The following is an 18,996-nucleotide window of genomic DNA, read 5'->3' on the forward strand; positions in this document are numbered from 1 at the left end:
AGACTGCCCCTCTGCAGTACAGACCGCAGAGTTGGGGATTAGTTCCGTGTTTACTTTTGATTTGTCCCTGGGTCTATACTCCCAGCACCTGCACAGGTACCTAGTAAGGACTCAAAATACACTTGTGAATGAAGGCAGCATATTTTGGCACATCTGTAAGGCACCTGAAAGCAGGGATCATGCGTTATACGTCCTTGTTGATCTTTATCCCCCAGCCACATCTCAGCGGTATCTTACACATATGTTAGTTAAATGCTTATTGAATGAAGAGGCAGAAAGTAAAACACAGGGCACAGAAACAGAAAAGGCAGGGGACGGGGCTGAAATGTGGGGAGAAAGACAGCTTTCTGAAGCAAACGGAGCCTGGTAGAAGGAATTGGAGAGGGTGCAATCGGATGGCTTAAGGAAAGAAACAAGGACTTAAAAGCCTAGAGGGACCAGGCAGGTAAATGGAAGTTAGGGACATTGGCTGGTGAAGACCATAGACTGATGGAGACAGTGGTGACTCAATGGGCACTGAGAGGCAGGTCCCACCTTGGGGTGCCATGCAGGCCGGAGTGGGCCAAGTGTTGCCAGAGTTTAGGATTTCTCGAGAGAAGATGAAAATCTGGATTTTATGTGAAATTCTTTATTTTTGTAAATTATTGGTAAGTATTTAAAATTAAAGGAAAAAATAAACATTTTGTGTTAAACCTAAGGTGGATATAGCAAGATGTGGTCCCAAGCTTAAAGGCAGGGACAGCTTTTAGGGCACCTTGAATGTCTGTGCGAGGACTTTGGAGCTCATTCCATCCTCAACATGCAAAATGATATGGAAACTCGCATGGTCCAGTCTTTGGGGTTAAGAGAACTGTGGCATTGGGGGTCAAGCTTGTTCATCCTTTTGTGGTATACAAATATTGCATATTGAATTTCCCTAGGGTTTCCCAAAGGAGTTGATTTGTAGGCTCAAAATGAGCACTAATTTCTTTCACTTCTCACCCTCACCCTGGGCTATAATAAGATGAGTCATAACTGGTCCCCCAAGAAGCGAGGAAGCGGGGCAGACAGACATGTGGCAGAACCAACCAGGTAACCTGGTGATGCAAAGGATTAAACACCCAACGCTACAGATTGGGAGCATGTGCTGGGGGATTTGGACAAAAAGAAAGGTGGGAGGAGAGTGGCAAGGCTTCAACGAGATTGGGTGGCATGGGGGCAGGGGGACAATGGATGTCTGAAATTAAGCAAGACAAAGAATAAAATCCAAGTGACGAGAGCCACTTCATCCTCTTGCCTCTTCTTCCATTTGATTGGGTAGATTTGGCCGGAGCAACTGCTGTGGGCTCAGTACCATGCTTGCCACCAGGGGCCAAGAACAGAGACACCCTAAAGATGAGGATGGACCTGGGCTCCAAGCAGCAAAGTGCTGAAGACCCAGGCAGACTGCTGTGAATCTTGTCCCTGTCGCTTATTAACTGTATGATCTTGAAGAAGTTTCTTAGCATCTCGAAGGCCCGGTTTCCATAACTGTAAGATGGGGAGAGTAATCGAATCAATCATGTAGGTTTACTGTGAGATTAATGAAGAGTATTTTTGCAAACCACTCAGCACAGTGCCTGCCACATAGTAAGTACTTCATAAACGACAACAATTACCGTGTTCGTATATAAATTCTCCAACAGAAGGCACACTGTTGACCCAAAGGAGGAAATTATTTTCTATCTCTTCCTTTTATTTATTTCCTTCATAGCACACACTACAAGCTGAAATTATGTTCCTCAAGGCTCATTAGTTGTACGCTGTCCCCTCCTTACCCTCACTAGATTACAAGGGGCTGGAGGGCAGGGCACCGATCTGCCATGTCCACCTTGACGTCCTGATGTTCCCTAGCACCTAAGCACATATTAATAAAGTCCCTAAAAAGAATAACATTTCTTGAGCATTTACGTGTGTGGGTTCTAATACATTCCAGTGTATTACCTGATCCTTTGCAACAACCTTATAGATTGTTACTGTCATTGCCCCCAATTTAAAAATGAGGCACAGAGAGGTTGACACACTTGTTCAAGTTCACAGGGCAGGTAAGTGGTGGAACCCAGGTTGAAATATATTCTGGCCGGTGCGATAGCCCGTGCCCTTCCACTGTGAATGGAATGATCTGTGGGATAAATGAATTAATGAATGAGCAGCAGAAAATGTTTCAGAGGGGAGGGGAGAGTTTAACTGGATAGAAGGATGAGTAGGAGTTTGCAGGTAAACAAGGGACAAAAGTACAAATGTGCGCATGTCTGGAACGAGATTGTAACTTCAGGAAGATTAAGTCAAACAAATAAATCAACAAATTGTGAGTGTGTGTGTAAATTGTGTGTGTGCATGTGCATGTGTGTGTTTGACAGAGAGAGACAGACAGAGAGCCGGTGCGGTTCTCAACCAGCCCTGTGTGCCATGCTCAGGAGCCGGACATTTTCCTGCTGGCAGCAGAGAAACACTGAAGGGAAAGCATGGAACACAATCAGTTTTCCTTTTCTACAATCAACATTCCGGTTATCAGAAGGGCGAATCACAAGTTAGAAGAGAACTGGGAATCTGTGGCCAGGGAGACCAGGTTAGAGACCATTGAAGTGGGAGGGATGGGAAACAACGACGACCAAGGACGATAAAGCTTCAGGTATTTCTGAATTTGCACTCTAGGTATTAACAGGAAGCAATATTTCCAATTATAACTTGGACTGGTCCACAGGATTAATGGGAGCAAAACTTAACCTGATTCAGAAAGGGGTTCCCGGTGTGGATCTTTGGACTTTTCCTTTTTGCATCACTACTGAGCTGCACATGCCTGCTAGGTGTGACTTTGATTCTTGCACTGAAACAGCCGAGTGAACACAAATGCAGGCGGGCACTCAACTCTTGGAACATCTTTGAGAATTTAAACACAAGGAACTGTTAGGTTTGCAGTGGCCATCATCCCAAAACATAAATCACAGCAAATTTGTTTGAAATCCTGTCTTTAGAAGGTTGTGTGTTTTGACAAACCTTGCAGCAAATTTGGTCCAGCTTTTGGATTTGTAATGAAACCTGAAACCAAGCATGCTGGCCTGCCTTGGGGTCTTCTCGAACAAGCTCCAAGCCGCCTTGTGTAATGCTTCCCCTAATCTCATCCTGGCAAACCACAGTACTGCGTGGGGCTGCACGGGAAGTTTGGGGGGACTCTGCAGACATTTCATGCAATTATGGAAAAGGACTATCAAGACAGCAATTTGGGGGCATTTCTACTCTGAGTATTCTTAAGAGTGTAAATTGAAGAATTAGCAATACTTTATTCCCTGTTGGCTAGTGACTTGGAGATCCCCCAAACCATGATTGGGGCAGAAAGTTAATTAATCTGCTTATTAAAAAGAAGAAATGTCTCATTTGCATGCATTTACATTCAGGTCTTGCATGAGGCATGCTTTTTGGTGGTCTCTGCTTTCTTTCCTTAATACCACTGACCTAGCTAGGTATTATTAGCTCAACACATTTACGTTTTCTGTGTCTGGCCTTTGTTTAAGGAATGTATGCCTGGTTACCATTGGTTCCAGCAGAATTTGACTGTCATGCAGAGCATTTAATTCTCTATAGAGATTCTGTCCCTTCTCATGGGCTGTTTTCTTTCAGTTCTTCCATATATCACAGTTTGGGAAAGACTTATATATTTGACCAATCTTGGAAAATAAAGACCTTGTCTCCATCAGTTGGACATGTTATTTAGGGATGATCCCTAAATTATTTGCAATTTCCTACTCAACTGAATTTTCCATGGTCGTTTTTGTGGGAGTTTTCTCTTTCTTGTTTTTCCTATCTTATTGGGAGGTCTGCTTTTGGAGTTTTGGTTTGTTTTTTTGTTTTCCCTAGGAAAAAGACCATCGTTCCATGGATGTATCTTAGGCATTCCATATTCCGAATGATTGTTTTTACCTGAAAATGTGCCTGTAAGCTGAGTCCAGGTCCCCTGAAACCCGCTTGAAGGAAGGCTTGGGAGAAGAGGCAGGGGGCTGGGGAGACGGGTGATGGAGAGGAGAGGGGGTGAGGAGGGGTTGAAATGCAAAGACTGTGACAAGCTCTTGGAACAACAGCAAGTAAAACCAAAACTATACAGGAGATTAGTGCAGAGGGCAATCTTTGCATGGAGCGGATCCCCAGCTCCAATACTGGGGCCCGCGATGCTCGTGTTTCTGTATTTTGTAGTAATCATATTTCTGATCCATTACAACTGTGTGGCTGTCAGGGGTGAGTTGCTCAGGCAGCAGTTGAACCACCTATATGCTAACAAGCTTAGCAATCAGGTTGTGAAGGGTCCTGGCTGGAGGAAAAAAATTAAAACCAAACCTTAGACCTCTGTCAGACTGCGAGGAGAATTATATTTTTGAACTAGTCTACAGTGTGGACAGGAAATGACCTCTCCACAAACTGCTTCTTTAAAAACAAGCAGTGGTGCCTAAAGCAATCCAGCTTCTCTCTCTCTCCCTCCCTCTCTTTCCCTCTCTCTCTCCCTCCCTCTCTTTCCCTCTCTCTCTCCCTCCCTCCTTCCCTCCCTTCCTCCCTCCCGACCTCCCTCCCTCTCTGGAGCTCCTGCTCTCTCCCTCTCCCTCCTCTCCTGTGCTCTCTCCCTCCCTCCTCCCTCCCTCCCTCCCTCCTCTCTCCCTCCTCTCTCCTCTCCCTCTCCTCTCTTGCTATAGAGGGCTCCAACAGCAGTTCCCAGCCAGTGTGTTCAGCCTGCCTGCCTGCCTGCCTCTGTGTGTGTGTGTGTGTGTGAGCGTGTGCGTGCGTCTACTTTGTACTGTGAAGAACACAGCCCATGTGCTCTGCATGGACGTTACTGATACTCTGTTTAGCTTGATTTTCGACAAGCAGGCAAGATGTCCAGCACACCACATGACCCCTTCTATTCTTCTCCTTTCGGCCCATTTTATAGGAGACATACACCATACATGGTACAGCCAGAGTACCGAATCTATGAGATGAACAAGAGACTGCAGTCTCGCACAGAGGTAAGTACTTCAACCTTGGGTGTATGTTTGTGTATTTTTTTTTCCAAACTGTGCATGGGCTTTTCCTGGGGGTGCTGGCTGAATTCTGTGGGAAGTGTCCCACCAGATACTACCACGTACGTGGAAATGAGCGCCAGGATGAATCCACTAGTTTGAACGCTCGGTTTCCAGGCACAGCAACTCTTGGAGCTGGGGACAGTTTCTGCCGGAATCTTGAAATAGACAACCCAGCGCTTGATTCGCATGCCGGGTCTTCAGAAATGCAGCTCTCCCAGAACTCTGGGTTTGCAGGCTCTGAGTCGGCCCCCTTCGTGTTTCTTGAGATAAAATTCCAAGGGGTTTTGTGGTCATTTGCATCCGGCAAAATAATTTTTTAACAAATCCCAGAGGAAGTCTGCTTTGTCCTGCATTTGCTTTTCAAAGTCATCAAAATCGAGGTGAAGGAGGCAGAAGAGTAACCGGGCGTACTTTTCAGAACTAGCCCTGGAGGGCACATGTTTGTATATTTCTGTGTTAAATTCAGAAACCAGTTGCTTGGGGCAAGGGGGTTCTTGACTTTCTCCTATGGCGATGGGAGTGTCTCTTAAGGAGCTTTACCTTCCACGGGAGCTGGCTCAGCAGTCAAGTCAGCTCGAGTTTGTACCTATTTGTGATCCTGTGCCCGAGAGGGAGCCTTAGCCTCCTGGGCCAGCAACTCTGGGAGCAGAGAGACAGAACTTTCAGAACTTTGTAAATGCAAAACTCCAGACCGCCTCCTGCAATTTAAATATTTAATGCCTGTTGACTTTTCTCATGCTCGCTTGGCTGGCAGGTCTGCTGCTGGGCTGTCCATTTGCCTGTAAGTTGAGGCTTTGTGTTGAAGTGTTCTGGGAAGGAGTTTGTTAGAGGTGCACCAGAGTCACTTTAGGAAGTAGAAATCGCTGGGAATTCAGGCTTCTCTGCAGAGTACACATTCCCAGAGGGCTGATGGCAAAGAGCTTTGAGGGAATAACTTTGGTGGAATTTTAGATTGAAGATTGACTCTCAACTCTGGAAAGGAGCTCAGTTAAGGTTGCATGATAAAATAAAACACACTTGCTTGAATTGTCAACGGAACCGTGGAGAATTCATGACGTTTAATGTATTTAATACAGCTAACAAGATGTGACCTGCTTTCTGATTGGCTAAGTGCTGGATGAGGACTGATGTTTGTTAAAAAACTGGCTTGTCTTTATCACTGGTATTTTCTTTACATGTTAATAGACCATAGATGTTAAATATAAATTATGATACTGTTGCTCTCCGAGAAGAGAGTAGCTTTTACAGAGTATAAACTCTGCTCTGCTTAGGGGTAGGGAGCTGTTGGCAGTAAACGATATCTGTGTGTGTTGTTGCGTGTGTGTTACACTTTGTATAGTTCTTTCAGGTCTTTGCAACTGTGTGTTAGAATCTTAAATTCTTTCATAAATTATGGGTTGTCGTAGCCTGCTTTCAGAATTAGGAGGATAGAAAATGTCTTACAGTTCAGGCACACATTAATTGCAATACAAATTTAGGGTAAAAAAAATCTTAAAATAGGATTAGTTTTTAAAAAGAGACCAAGGGCCATTATGGCTCCATTCTCGAAAAGCAACAAGATTGAAAGTAGCTCGTGTCCACCTTACGTTTTAGAAAGTTTTGGAAGAGTTGTGGAAAGAGATTTTTCTCCCATCCTCCTTGGTTAGGAGAACAAGCAGATTTCTCTGATATCTGTGTTTCCTTGTACCCTCAATTAGCACTTGGCCCGTTCTGAGCTGGGAGACTTCTCTGGGAGACTTCTCCATCCTGGCCCTCATCAAAATCTGCAGGATGCAATAAGGTCCCTAAGTTTGTTTCACATTTGAGGGAAAACCTTTGAAAAGTCCCCCATTCATAGCATGTTTCTTAAAAATGGCACATCATCTTTTGTGAGAGCTGAACCCAGGAACTCCTAACTTTTGCATTATAGAGTATTACTTTTAAAGATTTCCCTCTGAGTAGAAGAAAGTGCTTCATAGCTCAAGAACCTAGAGAGGAAAGCTTGCTATGATAAATCTTAAAGATTTTTTTAAACCTCTCTGACTGTGACAAAAAAGCAGCACGAACTGTTTTCTGGTGTGTTCTGGAGTCAACCCTGAACATTTCTCCCCTTAATTAGATCGTTTTTATAATTATCCAAATAATTGCCCTGAAACTTCTTTTTTCTTTGTCAAGCAGTAACATGATGTCATGAACCCAAAGCCATAAATTTGTTTTCGTTTCATATGAAAAAAGGAGACAATCAAATAATTGCTCCTAAAATATTTAAACAACAATGTTAAATGTTAAATTTCGATCATGGTTTATAATTGGAAAAGAAAGTATTTAAAAAAAAATAACTTTTCCTGAAAAAGTCATATTGTGCCTTCCCAATGGTGATTCTTTAGGACAAAGTTGTTCTGAGCCGTAGAGAGGAATGAGCTCAAATAAAATACGGTAATACCCAGCAAGAGTTACCAGTTTATTCACACACGAAATCAGATAGATTGTTGGGCAATTACCTTTAGAATTTAACCAAGGCATCCAGCTGTTTTGGGCAAGAGAGACTCACCCTTCTTTCTTCTCTCTCTCCCCTGGCTCCTGCTCCTACATTACATAGTATTATTTCATTGACTTCTAATACCACACACAGACACACCCACACACACACACACACAGACACACACACATGTATACGTACACATAATCTGGGTAATATTACACACAGTCTGGATAATACTCTCAACTCTCCATTCCGTTTTGACCATAGACTTGGCTGGAAAGAAATTGTTGCAAATCAGCAGAAATTTCCTAGAATCCTCCTTCTTCATGGAAAGGAAAGAAAGTAGTAAAAATCCATGATGTTTACCCACTTTCCTTCCATGGCTGACCCCAGGGCATTCTCTCATGGGAATTGATGTCTTTCTTCCAATTAAATCAAATCAAAGCCCTCAGAGGTTGGGTAGTTTTAGTTTAAAGAGCACTGGGTTGGGAGTTAATCCTGTTTGGAAGTTGTTTCTGTCACTTACTAACTATTTGGCATGGATCTTGTTCTCTCATCTGCAAATTACCTGCAATGTCCCTTTAATTAAAGAATTCACATTCTGCAGCAGTCCTGGGTTTGGTTTTCTTTACTGTGAGAAAGTGTTGTGAACTAGAGTAAAGAGCACAGAGTAAAGAGTTATTTCTCTGCTCATGGCATTTAGTTCTGATTCACACATGGTACTGAAGTTCTGGGATGATGGTAAAGAAAACACGAAGGCAGAGACCTGCAGTGTTACAGCTGGTGCTTAGAGCAGATGATCCCTGGGACCAAGTAGGTTCTCAATAAACGTCTGTTAACTAGTCCATCAACGAATCAGAAGCTGAAAGAGGAAAGAGTTTGAGAACCGTGTCATTGACATTAGCACATTTCCCGAGAAACACAATTCTGATGCCACTGGGGGTCTGGTCCCCCGTGAAGCTGCTTTCAGCATCTGCTTCCCATTCCCCAAAAGTGCCGATGCCCACGTTCTCCACATTCATCTCATCACGAGGTCATTTAGATGTCTAATCTTTGTGGCAAAGGAAAGCAAGTGTCTAGGAGATTATAGGACGTCATCTCTTTTTGAAGGACTATGAATTCATTACAAAGCAAACAAAAACAACAAAAATATGTTTTAAATGCTCTTGCTGTTCTGGGAAGTAAAATTTCTTTGCAACATCAGAATGTCAGTGGAATTTCCTGAAGCAACTCGGGGGTATTCCCCCCTCCTTCCCCCCCCCCCCCCCCCCGTTTAAATGAAATTAAGAAAAACTCTGAGCTTTGCGTCACTGTCGTCCACTGTAGTTCCCCGGCAGTAGGAAGGGGGTGACATTTCCCGTTGTGCGTGCTGCCATGGACTGACCCTATGTCTTCCCAGATTCATGTATTTGAATGGTCTCGCTGTCCCAAATGCATTTTGGAAGAACACAACTGCACAGTCATATAGTTTAACACTGTACACAGAATACAGTCAGATAAGATATAAAAATACGTTCTAAAGACTCAGAATTTCTTTTGTCAAAAGCTTAAATAATAACAAAAACTTTTTTTTTTCATTTCTTGAGGTCTGTGCTATGAGATTAAAATATAGGGAAAATATGAGACACATCATAGCAACCTTCATTTTTAGTGAAGAGATTTCACTCAAGTTGGATTATTATAAAATTTAAGAAAGTTTATCAAGTTATAAAAATCTTTGTTATTGTAGATAACTTTTCTAGACCTTTTTTCTCATTCAGATGACCAAAAATATCTCCATTCAAATGAAGATGTTTTTAAGTATGTATTTGTTTCATGTTGGCAGGATGCTAATTTTAATAAAATACCACAAGCAGCAGGAAAGTGTGGGTTCTATTATGTATTTCTTCTGTTTTGAGATGTTTTTTCTTTTATCAATATTGCACATCCCACGCCCAAAGAGAAAACTGGTCACAACTGGAAGCCACACACACAAGGATTTTATTAGAATTACAGTTTTTAGTTTTACGGGATTTAATATGAACGTTAAAAATGTTTGAAGGCCTTGAAATTTAAATCTGCGGCTATTCACCCCTGCTCAGCTCAACTCTCAAACTCCCAGAAGAGCGGCTGGAGGCCGTGGGGGGTTCTTGGCCTTTTTTTTTCAGCTACATTTTTATATACTTCAGTCACAGGGTTTCATGTTGTAACATCATGTTTATTCATGGAATAGCTTAGTATCATTGATGTTCCGATGGAGTCTAGTTAAAATGAGATTAGGTATTTTGGATAGGTGGGAAAAAAATGAAAAATGCTTTGTGACAACTTGGCTTATTTTTCCCCTAGAAATTTAGAAAGAAAAATGCTGCTGCTACTCTGAGGCATATGAATGATTTTCAGTGTTAAACACAGTTTTTCGAAGGGGGGTTGGTGAGGAGTGGGGGGAGGGGAGATTGGACGTGGTAAGGAAAGCTATTTTGAAAATGTTAAATGAAACCAAAAGTGCAGTTTTAAAAATGAGAACTTCCAAACTCTCTTGTTTTTCCAGATCTCTGCATGGCCTCAGAAAACAAATTGCAGGACGCTTGCACCGATTTTATTTTCCTGAGGTCTTTTTTTTTTCCTCTTCATTTTCTTACTATGGGAACTGTTTTTAATTAAAAATTGCTGCAAACTAACTATTCGTAGGAGACCAAGAAGAAAAAAAAATCTCTCAACTCACATTCAACACAGATACTTATCAGTCTAAAATCAATGCACATTTAAATTTCTCCCGTTTTGGTGTGTAAATTATGATATAGGATTGAAAAGAGTATGCATTTTTTATGCATTTAGCTTTTTGTTTGGGTTTCAGAAAGAAATTAATTTAAATTGTATGGAGAACAGGGCTATAAATCTCCTTTTATTACATTTGTCCACATTAACTCATTTTTCATGAGGAACACAGAACACCCCCATTTAAAAGAAGCAAAAAAACATAAAACAAACAACCTCAAACATCCAACTTTATATGTTGTCAAGAGCAAGATTCATAAACTTGCTTATTTGGATTTGGTATGTGGGTCTCAAAATGTAATTGGTCTGGGAAAACAATCTTTTTTTGCAAGTGTCAGAAAACAGAGCTTTAAAAAATGTTCAACTGATGTAGATATTACATATAGCTCCTTTGTCATTTTCAGACCAATATTCATTTTCTTTCTTTCTTTTTTTCTTTCTCTTTCTTTCTTTCTCAATTTAAGCTTAGATTTTTTAAAATTTAAATTCTGGCAGCATGCATCTGAGCATAGGCAACTATTAATACTTAAAACAAAATTCAGCCATTCCTTCAAGAATTTCCACACTTCAAGCAATGACAATACCAGAGTCTGGAAATACAGAGATAACGAAGATATTTTCTGTCTTCTAGAAGCTTACAATTTGGTAATGAAGGGAGACATACAAACCCACTCTTACAAGGAGATACCATGATAGATTAATACCTGGTGTATTGTGGATATGTGTTTGTATTGAAAGGTATACACCTTTCTGGAAGGTAGTCGTGATGATAATGACCAGCATCTACGGAGTGTTCACTCTCTGTTGGGCCATGGTGCTAAGAGCTCTCTGTAAGTCAGCTTGTGTAATGCTCATATTCACCTCGTGAGACAGATACTACTAACATCCACAGTTTTACTGATGAGGAAACAAAGGGTTAAGTCAATTGTTCAAGGTCAGACAGATGGTAGTTTAGTTTTAGAGGTTTTGCTGTTAACTGCTCTGCTATAGCACCTCTGTTGAGATAAGAAATACTAGCTAGAGTTCTTATTTCACCTGTAGAAATTTATTAGGTGAATACATTCATTTTTTCCTAGGACAGGTTGATTTTGGCAATGGCTGGAAATTTGACCCCATTCACCTAACTTGGTTAGACTCCTTGCCTCTCAAATGCCTGACTAATTTCAAAAGGGACCATGGGAAATTCCAAAGGATGGGGCCAGAGATAAAAAATATATCCTGGATATTGAAAAAAAGAACTGAAATCACACTCCCTATTGAAGAATCAATATCTTCAATATCCATTGAAGTGGCCTCATCTGAAGAGTTGCTGGAATTGTTGGGGAATGTTATGTATAACCATCTAAATTTTAAGTTTTGTACTTAAAAAAATTTAGATTTCTGTTTGGTGATCTGTGGAAGATGGTGTTTTGTTTTAAATAGTAGTGTAATGAGTATAAAAGCTATCTTGATTTTGGCAGTGCCATCCCTCTCCAAATGTAAATATTAGGAGATTAAATTAGTACTAGAAGTTGGTATGGTGTTGGCTTCCTTTGCAGGTAAGCAATTCCGAAGCTTAGAGAAAATAAAGGCATAGAGGGAGAAGAACTCCCAACATGTTTTGGCTTCCTACTATCCTAGTTCCATCCTCTCCTAAGAGGCATCTCTCCATCTTGTGTCTCTCTGCATTTCTTGGTGGGAGGTCATGTTTCCATCTTATCTTTGCAGCCTACTTTAGCTGCCTGTGAGGCCATTGTCTGTACGGTAATTGCCTGCCAATTACGGAGACAAGATGGATCTCCTCATTTGATCTACCCCCAAGTTCAAGATGCGTGCATTCTGGTTCTCCTTTGACAGATCAGGAAATGGAAGCCTAGAGAGGTGAAGACTGAGTCTGCACTTAGGCATCCCCAGGGGCTGGGTCTTCTAACTCCCTCATTCAGTGTTGTCTCCCAAACCATGCTGGTGAGGGAGGCCCACCACGCTATACTGGAGGCCCTGACAGCCACACCTTGCTCTTACATCACTACCACTTTTGACCACCCTAATTTGAAGTTTTAGTCTTCCAGTGAAAAACAGAAGGCTTAGCGTTAAAGATTTGTTAGACCCTTCTGAAGAAGAGGGACCTACCCTGTTCTGGTGACATCACAAGCCCCATCCTGTCTTTTCAGGATTAGGATGGCCTCCTAACTGTGCTCCCTGCTCCCTCCTTCCTCCTTATAATCTATTCTCCACTAGTAGTCAAGGTGATATTTTTGGAGTGTAAATCAGATCATGTCACTTTCCAGCTTCCCCTCACACTCAGAGTTAGCTCCCAACTCCTTATTGTAACTTTAAGGCTCTATGCATCCCTTCTCTGTGGCCCAGTCTTACCACCTACCACATGTTCAACAGACTCCAGCCACAAGAGGCTTCTTTGGATCCATTAACTTGCCAAACTTGTTCACATCTCAACACCTTTGCCCTCAGTGGCAGAATGGATTTATGGATTCCTCCATAATAACTCATATAAGTATTAGGAGATCTAATTTTTGTGTGTGGGGGGAAGATTGGCCCTGAACTAACATCTGTGTCAATCTTCCTCTATTTTATGTGGGATGCCGCCACAGCATGTCTTGATGAGTGGTGCTAGGTCTGCGCCGGGGATCCGAACCTGCGAACGCTGGACCACGGAAGCAGAGTGCGAGAACTTAACCTCTATGCCACTGGGCCAGCCCCTAGGAGATCTAATGTGAATTAGAATTTGATATGGTGTTGGCTTTATTTGCAGGTAATCATTTAAATATTTCAAAGAAAATAATGACAAGGAAGGATAAAATTCCTAGCACTTGGTACGTCATCCACTGATGAACTTAAATGCCCCCTTCACAGAGAGGCTTTCTCTGGTCACCTCAATTAAAATTACCTCCCCCAACCCTTCTCACTTTTTATCACAGGCCCTGATAATTTTCTCCATAGAAATTGTAGCAGGCTGATATTTTCCTGCTTCTAGTTTATTTCTTAAGCGTCTGCTTGTCCTCGATAGAATATAGACCACATGAGGGCAGAGATTCATTTGTCTGGTTCACAGTTGTCTCCCCAGGGCCCCACAGCACATAGCTGATATGCAAAATATATCTGTTGAGTAGAGGAAATTAAGCTGTACCAGAACTATCCAGACTGACACTGGCATTTCCCCTGAATCTTACCAACAATAGCCTACAAGGTCAGTTGGAGAGGAATTGTGAGCCTAATAGCCTGGCAGCGTCCACTGAAGGAATGGTCAGCCAGACCTGCAGGAAAAAGAAGCTGAAAGGAGATTGTCTTCTGTGAAGGAAGCCTTGACCTGAGAATTTTGCCCTCCGGTGGTGCGAATCCTCTGGGACTCTCCTGACTTCTGATTAAACATATTTATACTCATCTTAGTGTTTTTTCTCATTTGATATTTCCACCACTTCTCTCTCTTCGGATCTACCTGGGTGCCCAGAGCCATGAATTATGATATGAATCATGACAATACCTTACATTTCCTGGAGTACTTTTTAGAAAAGTGCTTTCAGGGCCATTAATTAGCTTATTTGAAGTGATTTGCACGACTGAAAATATGGGAAGTTATATTAGTATATGATGTTGTGGTCTACCATAATTTTGGGTTTGCCAATTGTGCTGTGTGTGTCTGTGAGAGAGACGGAGAGACAGAGAGATGGAGATGCTCACCCCAATCAGATTACATCTGTGTATGTGTGCACCTTCCGGTTAGGAAACATACTCAATTTTTTTCCACCAGTGTTTATTCCTCTGGAGTGACACGCCTGGAATATGAAGATTTGAAAACTATATGACTTATAATAAGTCAGATTTGGATCCAAACACTGGCTCTGCCTCTTACTTGCTGTGTGATCTTAGGGAAGTTTCCTAACTTTTCTGAGCCATCGTTTTCTTAGCCTGAGTTTTAGGTTGGGAGGTGAAATGGCTAATACACATAAAATGCCTGGTAGCCAGTAGGTGCTCAATTAATGGGAACTGTGTTGACTATGCTGCCCTTATTCTCTATCCTATCAGCAAATTAGGTAGTGTACGTAACACAAAACTTGGTTTGATTTCCTAAAAGTATCTTTAAAAATATTTTTTACATGGCTTGCCTTAGCATATTTCGATATAATGAACAAAACTTACAATGATATGTTGTAGGACTTGTGGGTTTGGTATTCTCATAATATGTAATAATGCCATCTGGGCTTTTCCCTGTTATACAGCAGTGATGACATGATAATCATATACCTTCTGGTGGCCACGATCTCTCCCGAAGTCCAGGTTATAATTATCTCTTAAACACACCTTTGGTTAAGGATTAAGAATTGTCCTGTGTGTGAAACCACATGCATTCCATTCTGTTGGGAAAAAGCTGTGTTCAGGGTTTGCTCCATATAAGAACTCAGTGGAGACAACAGAGCATTGAAATGTTCCCCTCCACCAGTGTCTTTGGAGGGCCATCTAGATAGGGGCTCCAGGGAGGCCTGAGGAGCACACACCCCCCGGCCCTGACTAGCCGTTTTGTCTAGAGTCGCACTTTTCAATATGCAGCCTGGCACAGACTTCTCCAAGGGAGCTGTGTCAGCACTGGTTGGAAGCCTGAAGCACCACCTGCGTGTCTGGACTGATAACAGCCCTGCCAACTGATCCACTGTGACACCTTGTGGCTTGCTCCTTAACACAGTGAAAACGCACACGGGTGGAGCTGGTGATGTGCTGAATGGCACCGTGCGGTATCTCTCTGGCCAGAGGGATCAGGTTGATGGGTAGTCAAGCTACCTGCCTCTGCTTTCCTTATAGATGCAACTGGGTGTGACAACGTGCTGGTTTGCCCTGCTAATGCCGGGGTAGAGCCTCTGTGATTTTTCATATTGAATTCTTTAAATTACACATACCTTCCTACACTTCATTCATTGACTAAGTCACTTGTGATTTTTATTTAGAGTCCCACATTAACAATATTTTTTATTAACCTTTCTAGAGTAATATCTTGCATAGTTTAAATATTAAATTGTTTGCAGAGATATATGTGTGTATATATATATATTTGGAGGGGGTAATGCTTGTTAAATTTTGCTTCCCATGGGACATTTCTTAGGACACATGAGTATCTTATCTCGATATTGAAAATCTGTGTAGACAAGCAAAAGTTAAACCAATAAACAAAGCTATTTGGCAGTATACACAAAATATAACTCTTCTTTCTCATGTCTTATAATTTTAACCATGATTCCCCTGCAGTTGGCTGAAATTTCTTGCTTGAAATTGAAATTAAGCAGTTGGTGCATATCCCCAGCCCTTGAAAGGTTCAAATTGAGAATATTTGATGGAGCCAACTACTCTCAGATAAGCTGAATCCTAGAATTTCAGGGCTGGAAGAAACACAAGAGATCACCTAGCCCAAGCTGCTGATTTTGGAAGTGCAGAGACCAGATACAGGTGGGGCTTACCCGGACTGCAAAGTGCTGCCGATTCAGAAGTGCTCTCAGGTTTTCTAAATCATAGCACTAGCTGCCCAGGTAATAACCAGGAACTGGCCAAATTAAACGCTCTTACCAGCCACTAACTTGTACTTCAACTCTACAAAAACTTTTATGTTTCAAACTCCTTTCTCCTTTTCCAGCTTTTCAATTGCTCTAAAATGGTATCGATCTTTAGCATCATGCTATTGATGTGGAAAGACACATCACTGTCCTTGGTTTAGAATTTGATTGTTTTCCTTGCCAATTTATTTAAAATAAAGTTGCATATGTTTTAAAATATGTCTAATTTTAAAAATATGGTACATTATCCATATAGAGTATTTGCAAAATACAACAATGTGCAAAGAGGTGAATAAAGCTTGTCTTTAATTCTACTATGCAAAATTTGCTGTTAATACTTTAGTGTATAAATCTAATGCACACACGTGTGCATCAACCTTCACATGCTTAGGAACATGCTGAGCCCCCTTCTGAATGCATCTCTTTTAACCAAAATCATAAGCATTTCACTGTGTCCTTCAATCTTCTTAAAATATAATTTTGAGTTGACTGAATTTCTTCATACATATTTTTATGTTTTAAAAACTAACACAATATAGGCATTAAAAAATTACCTGGCTCCTTTGTACCATGATTTGAACTCAAAGAATGAGTATTCATAAACATCAGTCTTGTCCTCCTGTGAGATGGAGCGATGCTGGTACTAAGGAGTTACCCATGGTGACATATATTATGACTACCATTAGCATTTCGTACTAGTCAGGAATCTTGAACCCAGGGCTCTCCATCCTCTTTTAAGAAAGGTTTTCCCTCCCACTTGAGGGCAGAACCTTTTCTTCTCTGTTTTTCTTTCTTTGGTATTATTTCTGAGTTAAGAGGCAGCTAACACACAACCTTGTGCAAGGTCCATAAATCAAAATATTTTGCACAATTCATACTGGGAAGAGTGAGCTTGGATTAATGTTAAGAGTTAGTGTTGATCTAGAACCAGTAGGTTGGGACATAGCAAGTTAATTTATGACATTGGTTGAAGGACATATCTTTGATTCAAGGAGAAAAGTGATATCTCATAAAGTGGGCTATGTCATGAGTTGTATGCAATGTTATCTTATTTTCTTCGCTGGATCGAAGAGATCCTTGGGGTCAGGTACTATCTTATTCATGTTCATATCCTTCGTGACAGTTGACATTCTCTGTGGCCAACAGTAGTCTTGTTTTAAAGGCACATTTCAGAGGAGCAGCAATTTTGTAACTCGATTCTGAGTTATCACTGTTTTAATATGGGTAACGTGCATTTTATAGATAAGCCTCATACATATGCTTCTATTGAAACACTGTGGTATGCAATAAGACTACGTCCCCTACCACAGCATTAGCATTAAATTATTAACTTCTGAAGCCATGCAGATTTATATCTCCACGTACTGTTTTGTGACCTTGAGTAAGTTAATTTACCCCTCTGTGCCTAGGTTGTCCTCATGGGTAATGTGGGAATGATGATAGAATCTATGTCTTTGTTTTTATGAGGACTGAGTGAGATAATTCTTACAAAGTGATTAGCATAGTGCTTGCACCCTATGAGTGTTAACTTATCATTACAGATTATTTGTTTGGTCAATATTGAGCGTCTACCTCATGTAGTATTACTTGTCTAGAGATAAAGAGGGTGGCATCCCTCTCTTGAAAGAGTTTAGGGAGAGCACAGTATTTGTAGGCAAGGAGGGTCTTGAGGGATGAGTGGGAATTTGCCAGTTTGAGAAGGGTGATGGGAAGGATGTTTTTGGCAGAATGAATGGCACATGCAAAGAAACTGAGTCTTGAAAGGTGATGCTCTGTTTGAGGAAGGGTGAGGATTTTGGCACGGTTGGGGCCTAGGGTCTGTGGTGTTTGTCTGAGTGTGTGTATATATGTGTGTAGGATGCCGTTGCTGAGGGTGGTAGGAGATAAACCTGGAGAGGAAGCGGGGGCCACACTGTGAGGACTTTGTGAGGCTGAGTGAGGACTTCATCCTTTAGAGACTGTCTATTGGACTTGAGCATGGTGAGTCTGAACAGGGCCCTGGCATGATTATGGGATTTTTCTGTGCCTTGGTTTCCTCATCTAGAAAATGATACAAGAGTAGTCCTCACCTCACAGAGTTGTTTAAGGGAATTTAATGAGACAAGGTCTTTAAGCCCTTAGACCAGCACCTGGTCTACGGACCTGACTACTATGTAGTAAGGACTCAATCAACCTTAGCTTCTACTATGGGCAAAGGGAAGTGATAAAGGTCGCCTTTTGCACGAGGAGTGAGACAATTGATCTGCCTTTGAGTGAGACGCTCTGGTCACTTTGTGGAGAGTGGATTGGCGATCTGTCTTAGAGCATATTTGTCTGCTGACAGGAAGGAGTCAGTGGATGGGGAGATGCACAAAGGAAAAACTACACACACTTACTGGCTGACTGAGATATTTTTAGCCTCCTGTGTGTGAAGCGAAGGATGGATTTTCATGGCATTTTTTTTAAGATGCAAAATTACTGTAAGCCAAGGTTATGTAACTTGCCCGGGGACACTTTATTCGTCCCCCAGTGAGGCTCACGGTGCGGTCCACGAAACTTTTAGCAGACATTTTAGAGGGTGGCTCCCTGGGGTCTCTAGCTCTGAATTTTCCTCCTGCTTTGACTGAATTGGGAAACCAGAAGAGATGTGCTGTGGCTTCTGGGAAAACTTCTTCAGCCAGCCTGGCAAAAGGACCCCAAAGTGATGTGGCAGTGAGTCAAATGAGAGTGCTGAGAAGACAGGGGAAGAGAAGACAGAGAGGGTTACGATCGATCCCATCCAGCACATGTAACAAGAAACTGAGACTCAGTTTCCGTGGTAGTAGAATGGGATCAACAATATACAACATCAGAGGAACATCTTGAACACTAAGTGAGACCAGGGAGCTCGATTGCCAAGGCAAGGGTGGTACTGAGCAGTGGCTCTTCCGTTCCCTCCGCAGTAGGTCATGTCGCGTCGCAGGCGCTCAGACTTCTGTTCACTAGGAGCGTGCTTCCTGAACTCTTCTCATACCTTCTTTCCTCCCCACACTCGCCTGTGGGCTTGGATAAGTCTTTCCCTTTCCTGAGTCTGTTTCCTCTTCTGACGTGAACAACAAGGCTGTTTCCTCGGCCCCAGAATTTCTGATTCCCATTTGGTTCGTTTCTGTATTTATTCTACCACATTAAAAATAAAATCAAGGTAAGTATCGTGCTATTGACT

General features: G+C 41.8%; 1 protein-coding gene and 1 long non-coding RNA gene across 18 annotated transcripts in view; both read left to right on the forward strand.

Annotated features, from left to right (window-relative positions):
* The first annotated feature begins 4,378 nt into the window (after positions 1-4,378).
* The window catches only part of LDB2 (LIM domain binding 2), a 359,662-nt gene continuing 345,044 nt past the window's right edge, over positions 4,379-18,996 (forward strand). For 8 of the 17 annotated variants that reach the window (XR_011502306.1, XM_014838795.3, XM_070506172.1 and 5 more), the window contains exon 1: positions 4,449-5,009. Coding sequence is in view for 15 of the 17 variants with exons in the window: in XM_014838795.3 (XP_014694281.1) it covers positions 4,878-5,009 (132 nt within the window). In the remaining 2 variants the exon portion in view is untranslated. Of the gene's footprint in view, positions 5,010-18,996 lie in introns of all 17 variants that reach the window. The other 9 variants (XR_011502307.1, XM_070506174.1, XM_070506173.1 and 6 more) reach the window with 3 other exon arrangements.
* Positions 12,870-13,659, forward strand: LOC139044892 (uncharacterized). The gene is made up of 2 exons (XR_011502308.1): positions 12,870-13,030; positions 13,458-13,659. It is a non-coding gene; the product is annotated as an uncharacterized lncRNA (long non-coding RNA).

The sequence above is a fragment of the Equus asinus genome, chromosome 3, assembly GCF_041296235.1.
Source record: "Equus asinus isolate D_3611 breed Donkey chromosome 3, EquAss-T2T_v2, whole genome shotgun sequence".
NCBI classification, from domain to species: Eukaryota; Metazoa; Chordata; class Mammalia; order Perissodactyla; family Equidae; genus Equus; species Equus asinus.